Source organism: Cyclopterus lumpus, chromosome 24, assembly GCF_009769545.1.
Source record: "Cyclopterus lumpus isolate fCycLum1 chromosome 24, fCycLum1.pri, whole genome shotgun sequence".
Taxonomy (NCBI): Eukaryota; Metazoa; Chordata; class Actinopteri; order Perciformes; family Cyclopteridae; genus Cyclopterus; species Cyclopterus lumpus.
The window spans coordinates 16,015,948-16,033,592 of NC_046989.1; the positions used below are offsets into that span (position 1 = coordinate 16,015,948).

Consider the following 17,645-nt stretch of genomic DNA (forward strand, 5'->3'; position numbering starts at 1 on the left):
AGCACATCTCTGTTTTCACTTGGCCTTGTTGAATTCTGGGAGCAGCCTTCTACAATACCAGCGTGGTGGCACGGACACACCACACTACTTTGACGAAGACCCCCTCGAAAACAAAATGGTACACCTCACGAGTGTACTCACAAATGTGTAAATTGAACGTGTGGGATTTTGGCAGCATGTAGCGGGGAGGTTACAGATTGCAATCAACTGAACTTTGTCCTTCCTAGGCTACTGTAGGAGCATGGCAGCTGGCTCTTTGAAGAGGACCCCCTCCTGATGTGGATACAAAACTGTTCAATCTAAAGTGATGAAAACACAACGGTTCTTATTTTCAGATGAATACACAATAAAGTAAGCATAATGTTAAGACCTATTTCTGGTAATAGATGCCCTTTAACTAAATACAAATATCTAAAGAGTCAAGAATGTGAGCTATCGGATCAAGATATAAGTAAAGAGACAATGAATGAAATAACTATTGTACATGATATTGATGCAAAGTTTCAGTACTTTTCAGTACTAGTATATATTTGGTTATTACAAGAAAAGGTAGAGATTGTACTATACTTGCAGGTAGAAATATGTGCTAAACTGATTCTGAAAAAAAAATAACAAAGGGGATTGCGTTATTCTTTTGACAAGTGACACATCATAAATTGAAAAAAATAAATGGTTCATTGTTTTGTTCCAAGAAAATGTGACGCACTTTCATAAAATAAAGTTGGCAAGTTTTCCAGGAAGTTATTTTAAACCACATTGTTTAAACTTGAACCGATCACAGGGCTCGGTGAAATTATTATCGTTCCGTTAATAACCACAAACACAACCAACAAACCCGGAAAGAACGAAGTGTGTGTGGGGTCACACTGATGTATATTGAGCCAACATCACCCTTTTATTAAAACTGGGATCCAGTCCAGCTGGTGTCATCCTCGTATTATATGATGGGTACACCACACAGTGCTCACATTTATCATAGAATTCATGCATGCGGTACTGATCATTTAGTGTAGGATGTCTTTTCATTATTGAAGAGTAGTTTTAGTGCTGAGGCTTTTTTCTCACCTTGACAATTTTTCTTTTGACATTTTACTCAAATGGACAAATGTAATGAACGTTGCATATTCGCATTTCAGCTTTCGTCAGCTTCATTCCAAAAATAGCAGTCAGATTTGGCTTGGAAAAGCCAGTCAGGTCCCGCAGTCTGCATCGTGGATGCGATCCAAAGGAGCCCGGATCCAAGGGTGGCGCTCTGCCATTTTCTAAAGAGACGATCCTTTCCTTCTCTTGCCTTTTTTTTCTCTCCACTCTGTGCCGGTGATGCCAAGCTTTTGAGGGGCCTGGCACCAAACGCACTCTCCTCCTGCTGGTGTTTGTGTGCTGCACCAACCGAACACATATAGCCCACTGTACCAAACACAAAGGCACGCAGATGAACAGCGACGACAGATGAGTCGAGGACAGGAACGCTCCTCCAGGCAAAGATCAGAGGAAGGACTGCAGGTCTTCCAAAATCAAAACCACCAAAGAGCAAATACATACAGTTCTAAACAAGTCTGCCGTTCCCCGGTCTGCTGTAAATTCAGTGGGGGAAAGAAAAAATATCTCTCTCTCTCTCTCTCTATATATATATATATATATATATATATATATATATATATATATTATAATAAAGCTTAAAGTGTACACGTTGCTCTATTACTCTCGTATGGTTTGATTTAAACAGCCCTCAGGAAACAGAAAGAGACACCGTAGACTTCGGATTTTGAAAGCTTTTAATATGTTTTATTCCTCTACACGCTTACAAAGAAGCAAACGGTGTATATATATATATATATATATATATATATATATATATATATATATATATATATCTTTATTAACTGTTATAGGTTAACTGTTAAATAGTGTTGCAATTGTGTTTTTTGGTTGAAGAGGATTTCCTTGCAGTGTGACTGTTTTCTTTCACTACATGTTATTGGATTACATACATTTTGAGATTGCCCCGCATGTGTCAGGGAGCGTACTTTGTGTGAAGCCTTCACTCAAGTGACGCCCTACGACGCACGTCAGTCGCAAATATTTTTGAGGCACTGGTGCATCCAAGAACGGCAAAAGAGCCAAGAAGACGCCGTCTACGCTGCAGTTCATGAGACATGGGGGAGATATACCGACATTATCACATTCACCAGTTCAAATATTAGACTAATGTTCCTAAATGCATCAATTATCTCCATCGTTGCATCCTTGCAGACGCCAATGGCTATTTAGGCCTTGGGTTTGATTCCTATTGGACAGGAGACTCCTGTCCCTCCCAGACCGCAGTATCCATCTGGGTTCTTACTCAGGTACTGCTGGTGGTAATCCTCGGCGTAGTAGAAAGGCCTGGCTTCGGCTATTTCTGTTGTGATCGCACCAAAACCTTCCTCGGTTAGCACCTGAAAGAAGCAGCAACAAAGACTCAACATATGTAGATTCACAAGGACGTAAACTGCGTCAAACAAATGGGAGTCATGGTTATAGAAGCACTGGAAGGACAGACGGACAGTAAGATGGAAAGGACAAGTGACCAAGAATAGGGTATGATAGGAAATGAAGTTCTATTCGATCTCCACAATGAAAACCTAAAAAGTTGTTGCGTTTCTATATGAACTGTCCCTACATTTCGGATTATAAGTGGGTTTTTTAATGCACTTGTTTATGTTTGTATCCTATACCCCCTTTCCTTTCCACAATCCTGTTGTTTGCCTGCATTGAAACAACTTCTCCTCCAATTTCTCTCATCAAGGCCTCACAATGCAAAGTACTTACTGTCATCTTGGGAATAGAAAAGAGGAAATGTGTTCATGACAAACAAATAAATAAACAGACAATGCACGCACACGCATTCAGGGGGATGACACCTTCTTTTCCTCGTAATACAATAACTCCACCAGATGGCATGTGGCTATATCAAAAGACAAAGAGAAGCATGAAAAGACACACACACACACAAACATACACACGCACAGTCATGAAACTTAAATTCCGGACGGATGGGGTGTTGCTTTGTTTTTGTGTGCAGGCATGTTTACAACAGAGCGTGATCATACTACGGGTGGCGGGAGAGCTTATTTTGGCTCAACATTTACATGTTGTGTGTTTTATCTCCAAAGCTGCTGTTCTTCCGCCTGACGCGACAGCTAGCGAGACCCAAATCCTCTGAAGCAACTGCCCCAGTTTATGGTAATTATCCTGCTGGCGAACCTAAATAATAATACAACTGAACCGTGCTTCGTGCACTTTAAGTACTTTTGCGGCTCAATCTGGGATCCGTAATATATAAAAGGTTGTTTCAATCTTGATTTGGTTAAATCGGCTGAATATTCAGGTTAAATATTTAATAGCTGTGCCTTTTATTTAATCACAATAATTCACCGCCTAATTATATGTTCCATTTCTTGTGATTATGGAGCCGTTTCCCACTCACTACTTAAGAGAAATGGTTTACATTCTGCAACGACAACAAAAATGGTAAGAAACAGATTCACAACTGAAGCAACATTCTCTTGATCGTAACGCTGGGATCCGCATGGCTTTATGGTGATTCCCAGCTGTTAAAAATGAGAACCGCATGTCATTCACCCATTCATACACTGATGGCAAGGGCTACCATGCAAGGTGCCTCCTGCCCCACCAGGACTCTGTCTAACTGGGGTTGACTGTTTTGCCCAAGTAATATGGACTGGAAGAGCCGGGGCTCGAACCGCCAATCTTCTGACCCGCTCTGAGCCCAGTACCGTGTTCACCAGAGAACCAGAGGTCTAGTAGGCCGTAGGGAGCTGGTCTAGACCTGAAGGGAGCTCCTCATCTGGGCTGGAGAAGCCTTGACAAGTTTCTCGTTTGAAATAAATGTTGTAAAAGCATTCTCTAAAAAATAAATATATAACATTTTGATCTAATTTCAAGAGTTACGGTCGGTTTTACTGTCATTAGGCAAATGTCTCGCAAAATGTTCACAGCATTTCAAGAAAATTGGCAAAATAAAATAGTGCGAGGCAGCTGACATCAGATCAGATTGTGTCGTGTCTGATGTCACATTGTGCTTTTATCGTTACATTGATTTTTCCACCTCAGCCAAGCGTAAAAACTGAAGATTGTACTTTATCAAATTCTTCGCGTTTCCTATCAGCACATATTGTTACATCCACCATTTTGTCAGCAGTAACCATGGGAATATTAACGGACATCATTTCTATCTATCTATCTTTTCCCTACAACAGAGTGTTCGGGGCGCTTATTCGTACTTGTTGACAAGACTGTTCTCATCTGTTTACAACGACAGATTATTCAAATCCTGAATTATTTTCTGAAATATGACTTTATTCTCAATGTGGCCCTAATATACATTTAATGGATAGTTATCTTTACAGTGTTTACTTGTTTTACTCTTTTTCTTCCAGCTGCATTGTGATTGTCGAATAGTACGACTTTTCTAGATTGCCTTGTGAGCTTGTGGTTTGTATTTAACCGTTTTCGCTCGCTGACTTTACTAGATTATTTATTGTGGACAGGGGATGGAAATTAACTTTTTTTTGTACCAACCACTCAATAGATCACCATTGTTCATTTTGGCTGGTGAGTAAAGCGCCAGCAAATCAGGCAGTAACTTGCATATTGTACCCACATTTAGCTCGTTTTAATTCCCAACCCAATTCCTGAGGCGTCCTTATGTTGATATTTGACTGAAGTAATCCCTTCTTAGGGTTAATCTGTCCGTCCACCACTTTGGTCCAGACTGAGATACCTCCACAAATATTGGATTGATTGCCATGAAATTTGGTACAAACACTCAGGGTTCCCAGCCGATGAATCCTACTGACTTTGATGATCCTCTGACTCTGTGACACCATGAGGCTGACATTTGTGCATTTGAGTGAAATTCATAGACAAACGTTAAATGGACTGCCATGAAATGTGGTGCAGGCGTTCGAGCTCCTCTCAGGATGAATTGTAATCACTCTGGCGATCCCTTTGACTTCTCCTTTAGCGCCACCGTCAGGTGAAAATCATAACTTGGTTTGTGACCGGCATAAAAAAAATAATGCCTGCCTCATGTTAGCATTGTCCTTGTGAGCATGTGACATTAGCATTTAGGTCAAAGTAAGCTTTGGGCTTAAGGAGAGCCACATGTTACATTTGGTCTAACTCTTGTTTGTGGTATTTTACCTTTTTTTAATCTGTAATCATATAATTTATTGTTGTGTTTATCCAGTGCTCTTTTCAGTATTTCACAAATCCTTCCAGAGCAAACGTCAAAGGCCAGCTCCTGTTTTCAACCGTTACACACATTTATCTTTCATCACATCTGAGAAAAGATAAAGTTTATACCAATTTATACATTCAGTGCAAAGCAGGTGTAAATGTTGGAAAAGCCTGTAAAAAGTGTGATGGCATCGTTTTTGCAGATAGGTTTAAAGTTGAATGGCACAAATCCTGTTTGAGAGGATTAAACCTCCCGGGGGGGAAATGCTGGAAAGTTCTCTGTTTATTTTTAGTACAGAGAGACAATGAGACTTAAAGCGGTGCTGGGTAATTTCACACATTGGTGCCCTTAATAGTCACTGAGAGGTAATTGTTTGAAAACCTTTTTAACTTCATTGATGTCAGCGCTCAGAGTTTGATAAAGAGGACGTCAGCAAACAAACCCGGAGGGTCTGCGATGCTGCTATAACAGAAAACACCAAAGAGACAAAAGATCTAACGTTGGCGGGTTTAGCTTTTAATGGACAGCGTTTGCTCCCTGCTGTTTGATTCATCACTTCCTGCGACACCACAATTTAATTTGAGTGAGTGGGGTGGAGGTACGACACAGCAGTTGGTCAGAACGGGGCTCTCATCTCTGTTGCAGCTGCACTCTGTGATTACATCTACATACAGTAAGCAGATATATTCATACAGAACCTTTTAAATAGAGGGCGAATAAACAATGGAGAAGGGAAAAAAAGCCTTTTAGAACCAAATCAAATATATAAATATAACTGGGCAACGAAATTGAGTTACACTAAGGCGCAGAAATAAATGGATGCACTATTTTTATATTAGATATATATTTAGAGATCCAGCAGGCCCATTTCACATGAATTCTAAAATCCACATTTTGCCACTTGTTGTTGTTTTAAATGTCGTTGATGGTTGGGGCGATGACTTTCCTTCTGCAATGAGTTTTCAGACCAAACATGAATACCTTGAGTAAATAAACTGCACGTCAATGAAAACATTGGAACCCATCCATCCCTCCACACAAACACCAAGAATGTTGTATTTTCACAGTCCATCTTTTTTCTTTGCAGCCGTTTCGATTTCTGCGAATTTCCGATGGTGATTAAAAAGAAGACTACCAAAAGAATTATGACTTTTGCTCTTGTGATGAACACATTTCCTCGGGCGTCTTGTTCTGGGGCAAATTACATACATTTCGTTAATCATAGTGTCTTATTTAAAAAAGATGTGGATATTGATCCATTGGTTGATTTTGTCTCGCAATTTAGAGATTATAACGACAACGGATGTAATGAGAACATCTGGGGGAGTACAGCAATTCAACTTGTGACGTTACATCAATTACATCTGTTGTTTATGCACACGGTCAATTGATTATTTATGAGATTTAATTTTTGGTGCAATGCACAGAATGTGGACATTTGTGTCGGTCTGAAGTTTGAAAGGGTTTATATAAATATTCTGTATTTTTTTTTCCATTTACTCTTTCCGTTTCGTCCGGAATCATGGTTCTCTGATGATACTCTTTGAGGTCTCTGCAGGTCTGTGTTTTTAAACTGTTGGTTGCACAGAATCACATGAAGAAGAAAAACACATACAAATATCGGAATGTTCACAACTCAGAACCTCCATTGGGAGTAGCATACACTGTAGTGAGTTATTCACAAAAACTTTTGGATAAAACTCAAAGATCAATGTCAGGGAGTTGAATTATGCGGCGTGCGTGATTTGACAAATTTAAAATCAATGTTTTGATGTGTCTTCACCCACACTATTTCTGGGTCGCCACTGGAGCCTCTTTTCAAGTCTACAGGGGGGAGTACTTAATACAACAAATATTTTTTGTGGACTATTCCTTTTAAATAATGAACATCGACGCAAAAATATTGGCCATATTTGGCTTTAAGCTTAAAATAGTTGGCACTAACATCAATCAGTCAATCATTCCACCTGCGTTGCCCCAAAATGGCTCCATGTTCCACAGTATGTCTCGTGGCATCCTCAACCGTCCACCCTGTGATTCAGTGTTTGGGCAGCTCCTGCCGCTGTGTTAGCAGCCTGCTATAGATGCATAATTCACATCCATTCATTTGCATGTCAGAGAAGTAGATTTCTCATTTGAAATGCAAATACCTTGACTTCTCTGGTAAAGCACGGGAAAACGTGAGTAGTGCTGATAAGCACCCGAGGAAAAAAAGAAAGAAAAAAAAAAAGAAGGTGAAGCTGGCATGTTAAAAGCGCTGGAGAGGGATTTCATCGACAAAGAGGAAAAGAGAAAAGAAAGGGAAGAAAAAGCATCTGTTTTGTGTTGAGAAGAAGATATACGAGTGTTCATGAAAAGAAAATGTAGCCGGAGAGGTGCATCAAGAGGGAAAGAGATGCCAGAACAATGAGTACACGCTGCTTCAGCACCCACCCAGCGAGCACACATTATTACATAAAGCAAGAATGCAAGTACACGCACACACACACACACACACACACACACACACACACACATGCACTGTTACCACTTCCACCTGCCATTTTAGACGCAGTGCACACCCTAATGATGGGTAGGAGGCAAGAGAAGAAAAGGGAGGCTCCTTTCATGCTGCAGACAAACGCCAGCCGCCTGCAAGGTAATTTTCTGCAGTGCTTCACGCACACACACGCACGCACGCACACACACACACACACACACACACACACACACACACACACACCAAATTCCCCAATCACTCTGTGTGAACAATACAATCAAGCCGGGGCGGCGCAGAGAACATAGTTAATACCCTGACACCAAATTAACCAGACTATCCTCTCTCTCTTCATCCCCACTCCCGGCCTCAAAATTCTCTCTCCTTCCATCTGCACATCACTTTTTCACCCTTCTATCTTTTATGTCAGAGTGAATCCTGATAACAAATTCTGAAAAGTGTCTGGGACGGCGTGTCCTGGGGAAAGTCTCTCTGCGCAGTGATGCATTTTACATGCTCAGTTTGTTTGGAGTGAGGTGAGTGTGGTGGTCGGCGGCCGCGGGGACAAAGAGAAAGAGAGCCACCTACAAAGACTTCATCAGCAGGAGGGAGGGGGACTCCGCCCGAGATGTTTTTTGGGGAGCAAAGATGCATTAATATTTTAAAAGATGCCGCTGTGCGAAGTCAGTGCGCGGAGGTGAATGCTGCATCCGCTCTCGTCAGTGAGGGGGAAAAGAAACACTGAATTATTAAAATGGCCTCGTCTTTTTTTGGCACGAAAATGTTGAGGCTTTGTGTAAAACATCAGATATAGAGGACTTGTCGAAGTTCAAATGTAGAGCTATAGGCCTAAAAGAATCCAAAACAAAATGTCAAAGTCAGTGTATGCATTCGGTGTGCTGATGTATGTGCACGTCAGTTTTGCAACTAAAGCGTTTTGGATTGTGGAGGACAGATTTAAGGCCCAGATGGTTTGGCATGGAGTGTGTTTGCTGTAGGCCAACTGCTCTCACACACACACACACACACACACACACACACACACACACACACACACACACACACACACACACACACACACACACACACACACACACACACACACACAGAGATGGGAGAGAGTGGGGGATGCAATCTGGTGAGAAAGAATAAGAGGAAACAAAATCTCGAATGACTGACAGAAGGATGGAGTGATTACATGAAGGTAATCTATCAAAGACCATTATAGATAAAAGCTTTGTTCATAAAACCTCACAAAATTCAATAAATACACAAAAGAAATGTTATATTCTTCTACCACTAAAAATGGAAATGTTGCACACAGGATGACACTGAGTAACTCACCATGTTAACACATTTAAAATGGTTATCCTCTGAGGAGCATAAATGTGCTCAAGAAATATCTGTTACATTATTATATTATCTTGTGTGCACTTGTGAAAGACAATGCGGAAGTGACTTAAATGTGCATACTTTCTAATGGCCATCAGGGGGCGACTCCTCTGGTTGCAAAAAGAAGTCAGATTGTATAGAAGTCTTATCGAAAATGACTCGACTTCTCACTTGATTTATTACCTCAGTAAACATTGTAAACATAAGTTTATGGTCTCAATCGCTAGTTTCAATTCTTCTGCAATACAGCATGATGTTAGGGCACGGCTACCTTATGATTGACAGGCCGCTACCAGGTCTAGGTGTTGTCTGTGTTTTCGTCTCACAACTTTAATTCTTTAACAGTGGCTTTTCAGTTCATGAAAGTTAACTGTAACATTTTGGGTGCCTACAAATGTCTCGGTCAGCGTTCCGTTGTACTTAGCTCCACCCTCTGATGTCACTTCTGGGTTAAAAAATAAGAAAACACAAGATGGTGACGGCCAGAGGCTTCAAAGCGGTGCTACACACACCAGTGGGTGACGTCACAGTTCTTATTGTTCACTCCGTTGTGTTCAAACTGAGAGGGAAGCTAATCTTTTCTTTTGCATAATTCGTGACTAAATTTAGATTTGCTGAAAGCTAGCTTGCGAATGGGCCGACCATCGCTTTGTGTTTACCTCAACAGGATTTTGACCAACGTCAAGGAAAATCTAGACATAAATACGGGATATCTTGTTTGTGCTAGTAAAGGTCAATCATCCAGGGAATGTGCTCAGTATAATGATCAGAATAAACGGTTGTTTGTAGTGTCTGTTGTGTCTATGCCTTGGTCCAAATGCTCGAGCTCATTTGGGCTCTTTTTGTTACGCCTTGTGTTTTGTCGTATTGCTGTTTTGTTTCTCAATTATATCCTCTTTGGACAGAGCACAGCTAACGTGACATGAGACATTTCATCATGGTTCAACTCAACGCAAGAGGGAACAAAAGCACACTCGCACACGTCAGCTACTTCTCCAGTTTATGTCCACTAAATGGGCTTTCTGGGCCCTGAAACATCCTGCACATTTAACAAGCTGCATGATATTAACTTTAAGGTACTTCTGGGAAACAAGCTGCTGGTCTTTCAAGCCTTGGGAAATAAGTGCAAAGATACTTTGACATAAAGGCTGTTAAACTTTTAAAACTGGGTTTAAGCGTAAGACTACGAGAATCTTAAGCCCCTTTCAAATATTCAAACTTTTCATGTCTATATAAGCAACCCTGGTCACGTTTACGTCAACGCCACAACTACAATCTTGTTTGGTCGGACCCGGAACATTTAAGTATCACTTCCAACATGACACAAATCTAAATTGAATGCCATCCAATTAACATCAAGACTACGACAGCAGAAGCAGGCAACGTGCAACACAGGGTCCGGAGGATTTAATTAATTACATTTAATTACATTTTGTATTTATGTTTGTATTTACCAAAATACACAAAGTATTATTAGACTTCTTATAATATAAGGTCTTGTTTGATACTCAACATCTTCCTCTATCTTTACCACACAAACACTTAAAGAGTAGTTTTTTTCCCCCCAAACGTTACACGGTTCTCTCTCGCACAAACATCACATTTACAAAAAAGTTAGGCTACATTATGGGTCAATAAATGTGGTCAACACACGTCTCTCGCTCGTTTCCCCTTGATTTTGTTGTCTGTTCTCACACTCGTAGCTCCGCCGGGTGGCTGGAAGTCCCTTCCGAGAGGAGCATTTATGCTTTTGTTTGTTTCCAGTTTCTTTGTGAACGTCACTGTAGAAAATAAGCATAGACCACAAAAGGAAAGTCCTCTGTTTTATATCCATCAGCATGCTCAAAGCCACAAGCCACGCCTTCCTTTGTCTGCTCAATAGGGGTGCAAAACGCTGCTGTAAACGCCATCCACTGATTGGGATATTACATTTACTACAGTGATCTTATAAAAGCATACATCGTTCTCTCTCTGCTGAGCTTATATGGGTCCCTAACCCAGTCAAGGCATTCAGTGGATGTTGAGGGGAAATAAAAGGACAACTTCGCTAACATGTTTTTTAAGTGTAACATGTGAAGATTGGCACTTTCAACATGTTGTTGCCAGAGGTGCACTTTTGAACGGAGTCCATTTATTGTGTCTGAGCTTGTGAGCAGGTTTTCATTTCGGCCTTGCATTCGTGTATTCAGTTTATTCAGGTGCTGAAATATATCCGCCATGTAGGCGAGCCTTGCAGACCACTCCTGACCCGCAGCTCATACACACAGGCCAGCACTTTGCCGCGCGACAACCATCGGAGTTGTGTGTGGAGCAATAGGGCTTTATGCTCCGCTCCCATTTCCTCACATAGAAATGCAAATATGCGACTTTTCAGAGGTCTTGTCTTTACAAAGTTAACCATGCGCACAAAATCATTCAACACTAGGTTTGCTGGTAAAGTCTTGACACACAGTGCGTAACCAGAACATCTGTGTGTCTCGCTTTCACTCTCCTAACGAAGCTTTTGATGCGCCCGACCATAGCTGCTGCTCCATCAGTGCAGACACTCGTGCAGTTTACCCACTGAAGTCCTCCGTGTTCAAGATATTTCCTCTCCTGTTGTTTTTTTCTGGCAATGCCTTGCAAAATAGGAAGTTGTCTCTGATGGCGTCTCCATCCACAAAACGCACATTGGCCAAGAGTTGAGCATGTCCACTGATGTCAGAAGACTCATCAAGTTGCATTGCAAATGTCCCACTGATGTGTATCTTTTCTAAAACAACGCTTTCAATACGTCTGTCAATTGTGTGATCTGAGAGCGGGACTTTAGCTACCCCGTTAACCGCGTCAGGGCCGAGCATCTCGTTCACAATGGCTTTGCAGGCTGGTAGTAATAATGCCTCTGCATGTGGGCTTTTTCATTTGGCCACCAGTTCAGCTACTAAGTAGCTTTGAGAGCTTTCTCAGACACATTTGTGGATTTCCTCATAAAGGTTACCTGTTTCTCTCAGTTTGTGTGCGCAGGCCAACAAAATAGTCCCTGTTCTTGTTGTTAAGTGACGGGTGTTTCAGCTTGCTTGTAACCATGGCGCTGTTTGCTAGCTTTTCCCCACACACCAAGCATGACGGAATCGGTGCAGTCGGATCCCCGGTGAAAGTGAATCCAAACGAAAGATAACTTTCACTGTACTGCCTCAAACTCACAGTTTTTTCTTTCTTTTTTTACAACCACTCGTACTGGGCTTTTCATCTGGGTTAGACCGTTGCTCAGGGCACATTTCAGTCTCCCGCGCATCATTTAATTCTACTGTACTGCCTCAAACTCACAGTTTTTTTTATGTACAAGATAATTATTGCACTACCTACTGCCACCTACTGGCACGGAAGAGTATTTAATTACTAAGCTAGCCACTGTATTGCAGGCTCAGACGCTCAACAATGGCAAATTATTTGCGGCAACTAAATAATATTTAAGTGAAATTGGAAATTTTGTCACGGCCCACTGGTGGTTGAAAATCACTGTGCGAGCCCCATGTCGATGTGTCCTTGGGCAAGACACTTAACACCAAATTGCTCCCGTAGCTGTGACTACGGTGTGTGAATGTTAGTTAGTCCTGATGGGCAGGTGGCTCCTTGCATGGTAGCTCCTCCAATCAGTGTATGAATGGGTGAATTATGGGCGACTGTGGGTCAGTGGTTAGCAGGTCTGTCTTTCAATCAGGGGGTTGGTGGTTCAATCCCCGCCCTAGTCGGTGTGTCCTTGAGCAAGACACTAAACCCTGAGTTGTTCCCTGTAGCTGTTCTACAGTGTATGAATGTAACATGATTGTAAGTCGCTTTGGATAAAAGTGTCAGCTAAATGACATGTAATGTAATGTAATGTAATGAATTATGTAATGTAGTGTTAAAGCGTTTTGAGTGGTCAGGGGCTATACAAGTACAGGTCAATTTACCTGATTAGGATATAGTATTGTAAAAAGTAAGTAATGCTTGAACCCAGGAATCGTTTGCGCCTAATACATCAGCTTGTGTTTCCATTAGATCACAAAGACAGTGTTTGATGTGTTCAGAACTTCGTCAGTGGTGGAGACAGAAAGATTTAAACAAGGACACACTTTGAGAGACAATTCCTGCTAAAAGACACAAGGCTTGAGACAGAAAAGGAGCTGTGAATGGGGGGACAAATAGGACAGAGAAAAAAGGGCGACGCTCATAAAGACCAGACTACACTAGAATAGAATGGAAAAGAATAGAGTAACAACCTCTCCGTCAGTTTCCATGGCAACAAGCTCTGTTGGTGGGATGGTGGTGCAGAAGTCTCAGCAGGAGAGAGTTCAACAGAGGGAGTGTGTGAACGTGTGTGTGTGTGTGTATATATATATATATATATATATATATATATATATATGTGTGTGTGTGTGTGTACGTTACATGGCGAATGCTACATGCACAGACACATCCATTATATATATCGGTGTTCATCTGCTGACGCCAAAACCATCTGTGCGAGTGTTTCGGAGACACAGTGAAAAAAAGAGGGATGGGCAGCAGAGGGGGGGATGCTGGGAAATTGAGTCAGAGAAAAAGGAAAGGAAGAAGATGGGGACAGAAGGGAGGGGGAGAATTGATGAAGATAGCGGCATTAAAGGCTGATTGTTGAATAGGTGTGTGTACCTTCTGGTATTGCTCTTTGGAGGCCAAAACTTCCTCCAGCTGCTGCTTTGTGTCGACGTAGATGGCGGAGCGGTATGACGTCCCAACATCGTTCCCCTGTCGCATCCCTGAACACACACACAAAGGAATTTCTGAACTGAAAGCAGATCTTCTTTTTTTTGTATTGTTGTTTTTTGTTTACTGATCATTTCATCACATTTTCCTTTCACCGCTTCAACGTCAGCGTCGTTAACCACATTGTCTGGTTTCGCTCAAAGGTTTCAGCCACTCGAGTGGTGCAGTTCTAGAGATGGCAGCGCCGGTCTGTCAATCCCACACTTTGGTCAAAAGTGAAACATTTTTGTGACACAGGATAAATCCAAATGACTTTGTGATCTTGTTGCGACCCACGGGTCAGAATCTTACGGTTGAGTTCTCGACAGGATACTCCTGTCACATTCGCACGCTAACAAGTTGTAACACTCTAAAGAGCATGTGACGTAAAAGCATCTGAAGTCCAGCTCAGTGTTGCCACTGACGGAGCACTTCTAGATACACGCTTTCTGCAATCAGCATTTAGCTTGTAGCATTTAGCATGTTCAATTGCAAACAAACTGTTGCTAACATTGTAGCATATGGAAGTTTTTAATGGAACCTTTAGCGCGATAACATTTTAAAGGGTAACCTCTGTCATTTTCAACCCTTTTCTCCCATGTTTTTGTGTTTAAATGGGAACAATAATGTTTCAAATTGATTCAGTATTGAGCGAGAGAGCTACAGTTTCCCCACAGGGATCAAAACATTCTTTTTAGGCACATTTTCATACTGTTTATTGCTAAAAACAAACACTTTATTCTCCTTAAAAGGGTTCAGTCATGAGAGCGTCTGTGGCCTGGAGGTCGTACCTTGAGTCGGGTTGTGGCTTTCCCAGAAAACTTTGAGCAAGCTGGATAAGCTGATCTGCTCCGGGTGGAAGACGACTCTCACCACCTCGACGTGGCCCGTCATACCTGCAGAGCACAACTTCTGTGAGTTCATGAGACACACAGAGGTCAAACTTAGGGTTCAACGGCTAGATCTATTATCACAAACGTTTGGGGTCCTTCCAATTCACAGCTTCTAAATATCTTTCAACTGTGGGATGTTTTCATCCAGTCAAGTAAAAGTGCAATATGTTGAATTTGTACTACCATATTGTATGAAAATGGATATAAAACCTTTCTTTAGGTTGAATATAAACAAGACTGATTGTGGAGCATCATCTTCGGTATATCTGATCGACAATGAGGTATTTGGGTTAACATAATAGCATTAGGGTAGTTTATTAGTTATATAGGATACATATGGTGTTAATTGTCATGGAGAAGCATTAGGGCGCTATAAGTGCCCTACTCCTTTTTGGACGTGTAATCTTTATTAATGTTAATGAGAATTTGTATATCGAGAGTTTGCTCTATATTTACTGTACATTTCATTTCATTGTTATTCTTGTTTTGTCTCTTTTTTACTTATTTGTTTCATGAATCTAAAAAAAATCTTGCGGTGGTCAAAACACTCTCAACTCAAGGTCAATTTACTTGCTTCTTCTGGCCTTTGACCAATAATGTGGTCTTCATCCTCAGGTAGACCCTGTTCAATTGTCATTAATCTGTAAATGTTTAAACTTCTGATTTGCACGTCCTAAAACAGACCTAAAGCCCTACTGGTCGAAAGCTCCAGAACAAGTAAGTGGACCTTGAGTTGAGACCGTTCTGTCAACTGCTGTTTCAAAAGATCAAGAATGATCTGACAAGACGATGTGATTCAGCTGAAAGCTCGGGAACAAGTGATCATCCGGACTGGTCTGTCAACTCGTTTTCCCAGCGTCTAAATGTAACTGTCAATCTTGAAATACTTGTAGATATTTTTGAGCAAGCGTGCAAAAAAATTAAAATAAAGCCTAAATACAGGCAATGTGCTTGAAAAGAACAAAGCAGTCTGAAGCTGATTAGAATGTTCCACCCAACAAGTGACAGACGGCAGCTGGTGTCAGAAATGCACTGTGACCCATTCCGCTGCACCTCATCTTCCTCCTGTCTCTCATTCTACCTCCACTCCCATCGCTCTCTGTCTCTTATTACTTTTTTAATATCAGGAGTTATGGATTTCTACGGTAGATATTGCCGTACAGAGACAAAGCAGCGGTCGATATTAAATGAATGCCTCACTAGGACAATCTCGCAGGAATATATCCTTTTTGGAATAGACGGGAAATAAAGCAGTGGCTGGAATCGGAACAGAGAGTTGTTGTCCACACTATGTACGTTAAACTGTAAATTATATATGTTATATAATAATTATAACATTCTCATGATGTCACTATTTCAACATGAACTGAACGTTTTATCTTAATGCACTGAGAGCAAAGACAATTACTTTGAAAGAAACAACAATAAAAACAGTGGTGGAATGCAACCAAGTACATTTTTTTTTAAATACTGGACTTAAAGTCACTCTGAGGAACTTTCATTTTGTTCATTTTGTGCTATTTTGGCGGTCCCTGTGGACAAAAGCGGCAGTGTTTCCGAGCACCAGAGTCCCTTTAAAGAACCTCCCATTTTAATGGAGCAGTCTGGAGGTCTGCCTCACTCAGTCATGGGTCCTCTTTGATTATTGCAGTGTTGACAAAAGAGATAAATGTTTAAAACGGTAAATGTTGCCACAACCAGCCATATGGCTAATGAAATACAGTGGATAATTGACAAAAGTACTAGTAAAGGATTAGTAAAAGGAAGAATACCAATTTGAGAGCACATGTGAGTATGAGACATATTGACGCATAATACCCAGCCCTAACGCTGGCAGGAGAGCATTTCAGCACAAGAAGATGGCTTTGAGACAAGAAAGAAGTGTTGTTGTTTTTTAATCTAGTAAATACAGGTACATATTTTCCATCAGAAAGAAAAACAGTGCTAATTTAAATCCACACATTTCAAACCTCACACTAATCCCAATGAAAATATTTAACCAGACATGAATATTTTTGGTCTCTCCTGAAGAGAAGCACTTAATTTTGCCAAGTGCCAAAATACTGTGAGAAGAGATACGTGTTTGTCTGCTTCTCTTCTGCAGCAGATTAGTTATTCATAAAAAGGTAGAGAATATGATGAAAAACAAAACACTTAAAGAACATTTGCGTGTTAGAAATGTAAATATAAGGCATGCAGTTTACAGATATATTGTGAAATGTAGGCCGACAGACTATTGGTCTTATTACAACTGAAGTAGACGGAACAATAAAAGTTCGAGCAGGAGTTGTAAAGTGCATAACATACTCACTCAACCACGTCTCCAAAACTCAGCCGACAAATTGACCTGTGAGTTTTGTGAACTGCTCCCACTCGGCTAAATATACTCCGTGACAGATAAGTCACGCGCTCAACCCGTGTTCTCGAGCAATTCTGATGAATTTACGTGCTTTTTTAACCAGATTTAACGAATCGGCACGCAAGAGAAATACCAGAACAGCGGCCCACCGGATGCTTCCTGGATGTGATGGGTTTCTCATGCAACTAACAAGTAATGCTATGACCGACATCTCGAAATATGTTGTCAATAATTAAGTTAATCACTTAGCCTATAAATAGATATATAAATGCCAATCCCGACTGTTATAGTCACATGTTACCATTGTTAGCTTCAATAGTGGACCTATATTGTATGGGAACGCCCGGAAAAAACATCCCAAAGAAAAAGAGACAGGTAGGCGAGGGATGGTCTGGGGATGGATTCACTCTGCACTGGCTGGCTGGAGGAAATCACTGGGCGGGCTGGACATGCGTCACACAGAAATACACACACACACACACACACACACACAATCAGCTCAGAGTGGTCAGGCTTCAGTAGCAGCCTTATCCA

At 41.2% G+C, this 17,645-nt stretch overlaps 1 protein-coding gene across 2 annotated transcripts in view; it reads right to left on the minus strand.

Moving 5' to 3' along the window:
• Positions 1-1,938: 1,938 nt before the first annotated feature.
• msra (methionine sulfoxide reductase A) overlaps positions 1,939-17,645 on the minus strand; it is a 30,404-nt gene continuing 14,697 nt past the window's right edge. For both annotated transcript variants that reach the window (XM_034527370.1, XM_034527371.1), the window contains exons 4-6: positions 14,651-14,755; positions 13,767-13,873; positions 1,939-2,438 (exon numbers count right to left, since the gene is read on the minus strand). In XM_034527370.1, coding sequence (XP_034383261.1) covers positions 2,268-2,438; positions 13,767-13,873; positions 14,651-14,755 — 383 coding nt within the window. In that variant the 3' untranslated portion in view covers positions 1,939-2,267. The remainder of the gene's footprint in view (positions 2,439-13,766; positions 13,874-14,650; positions 14,756-17,645) is intronic.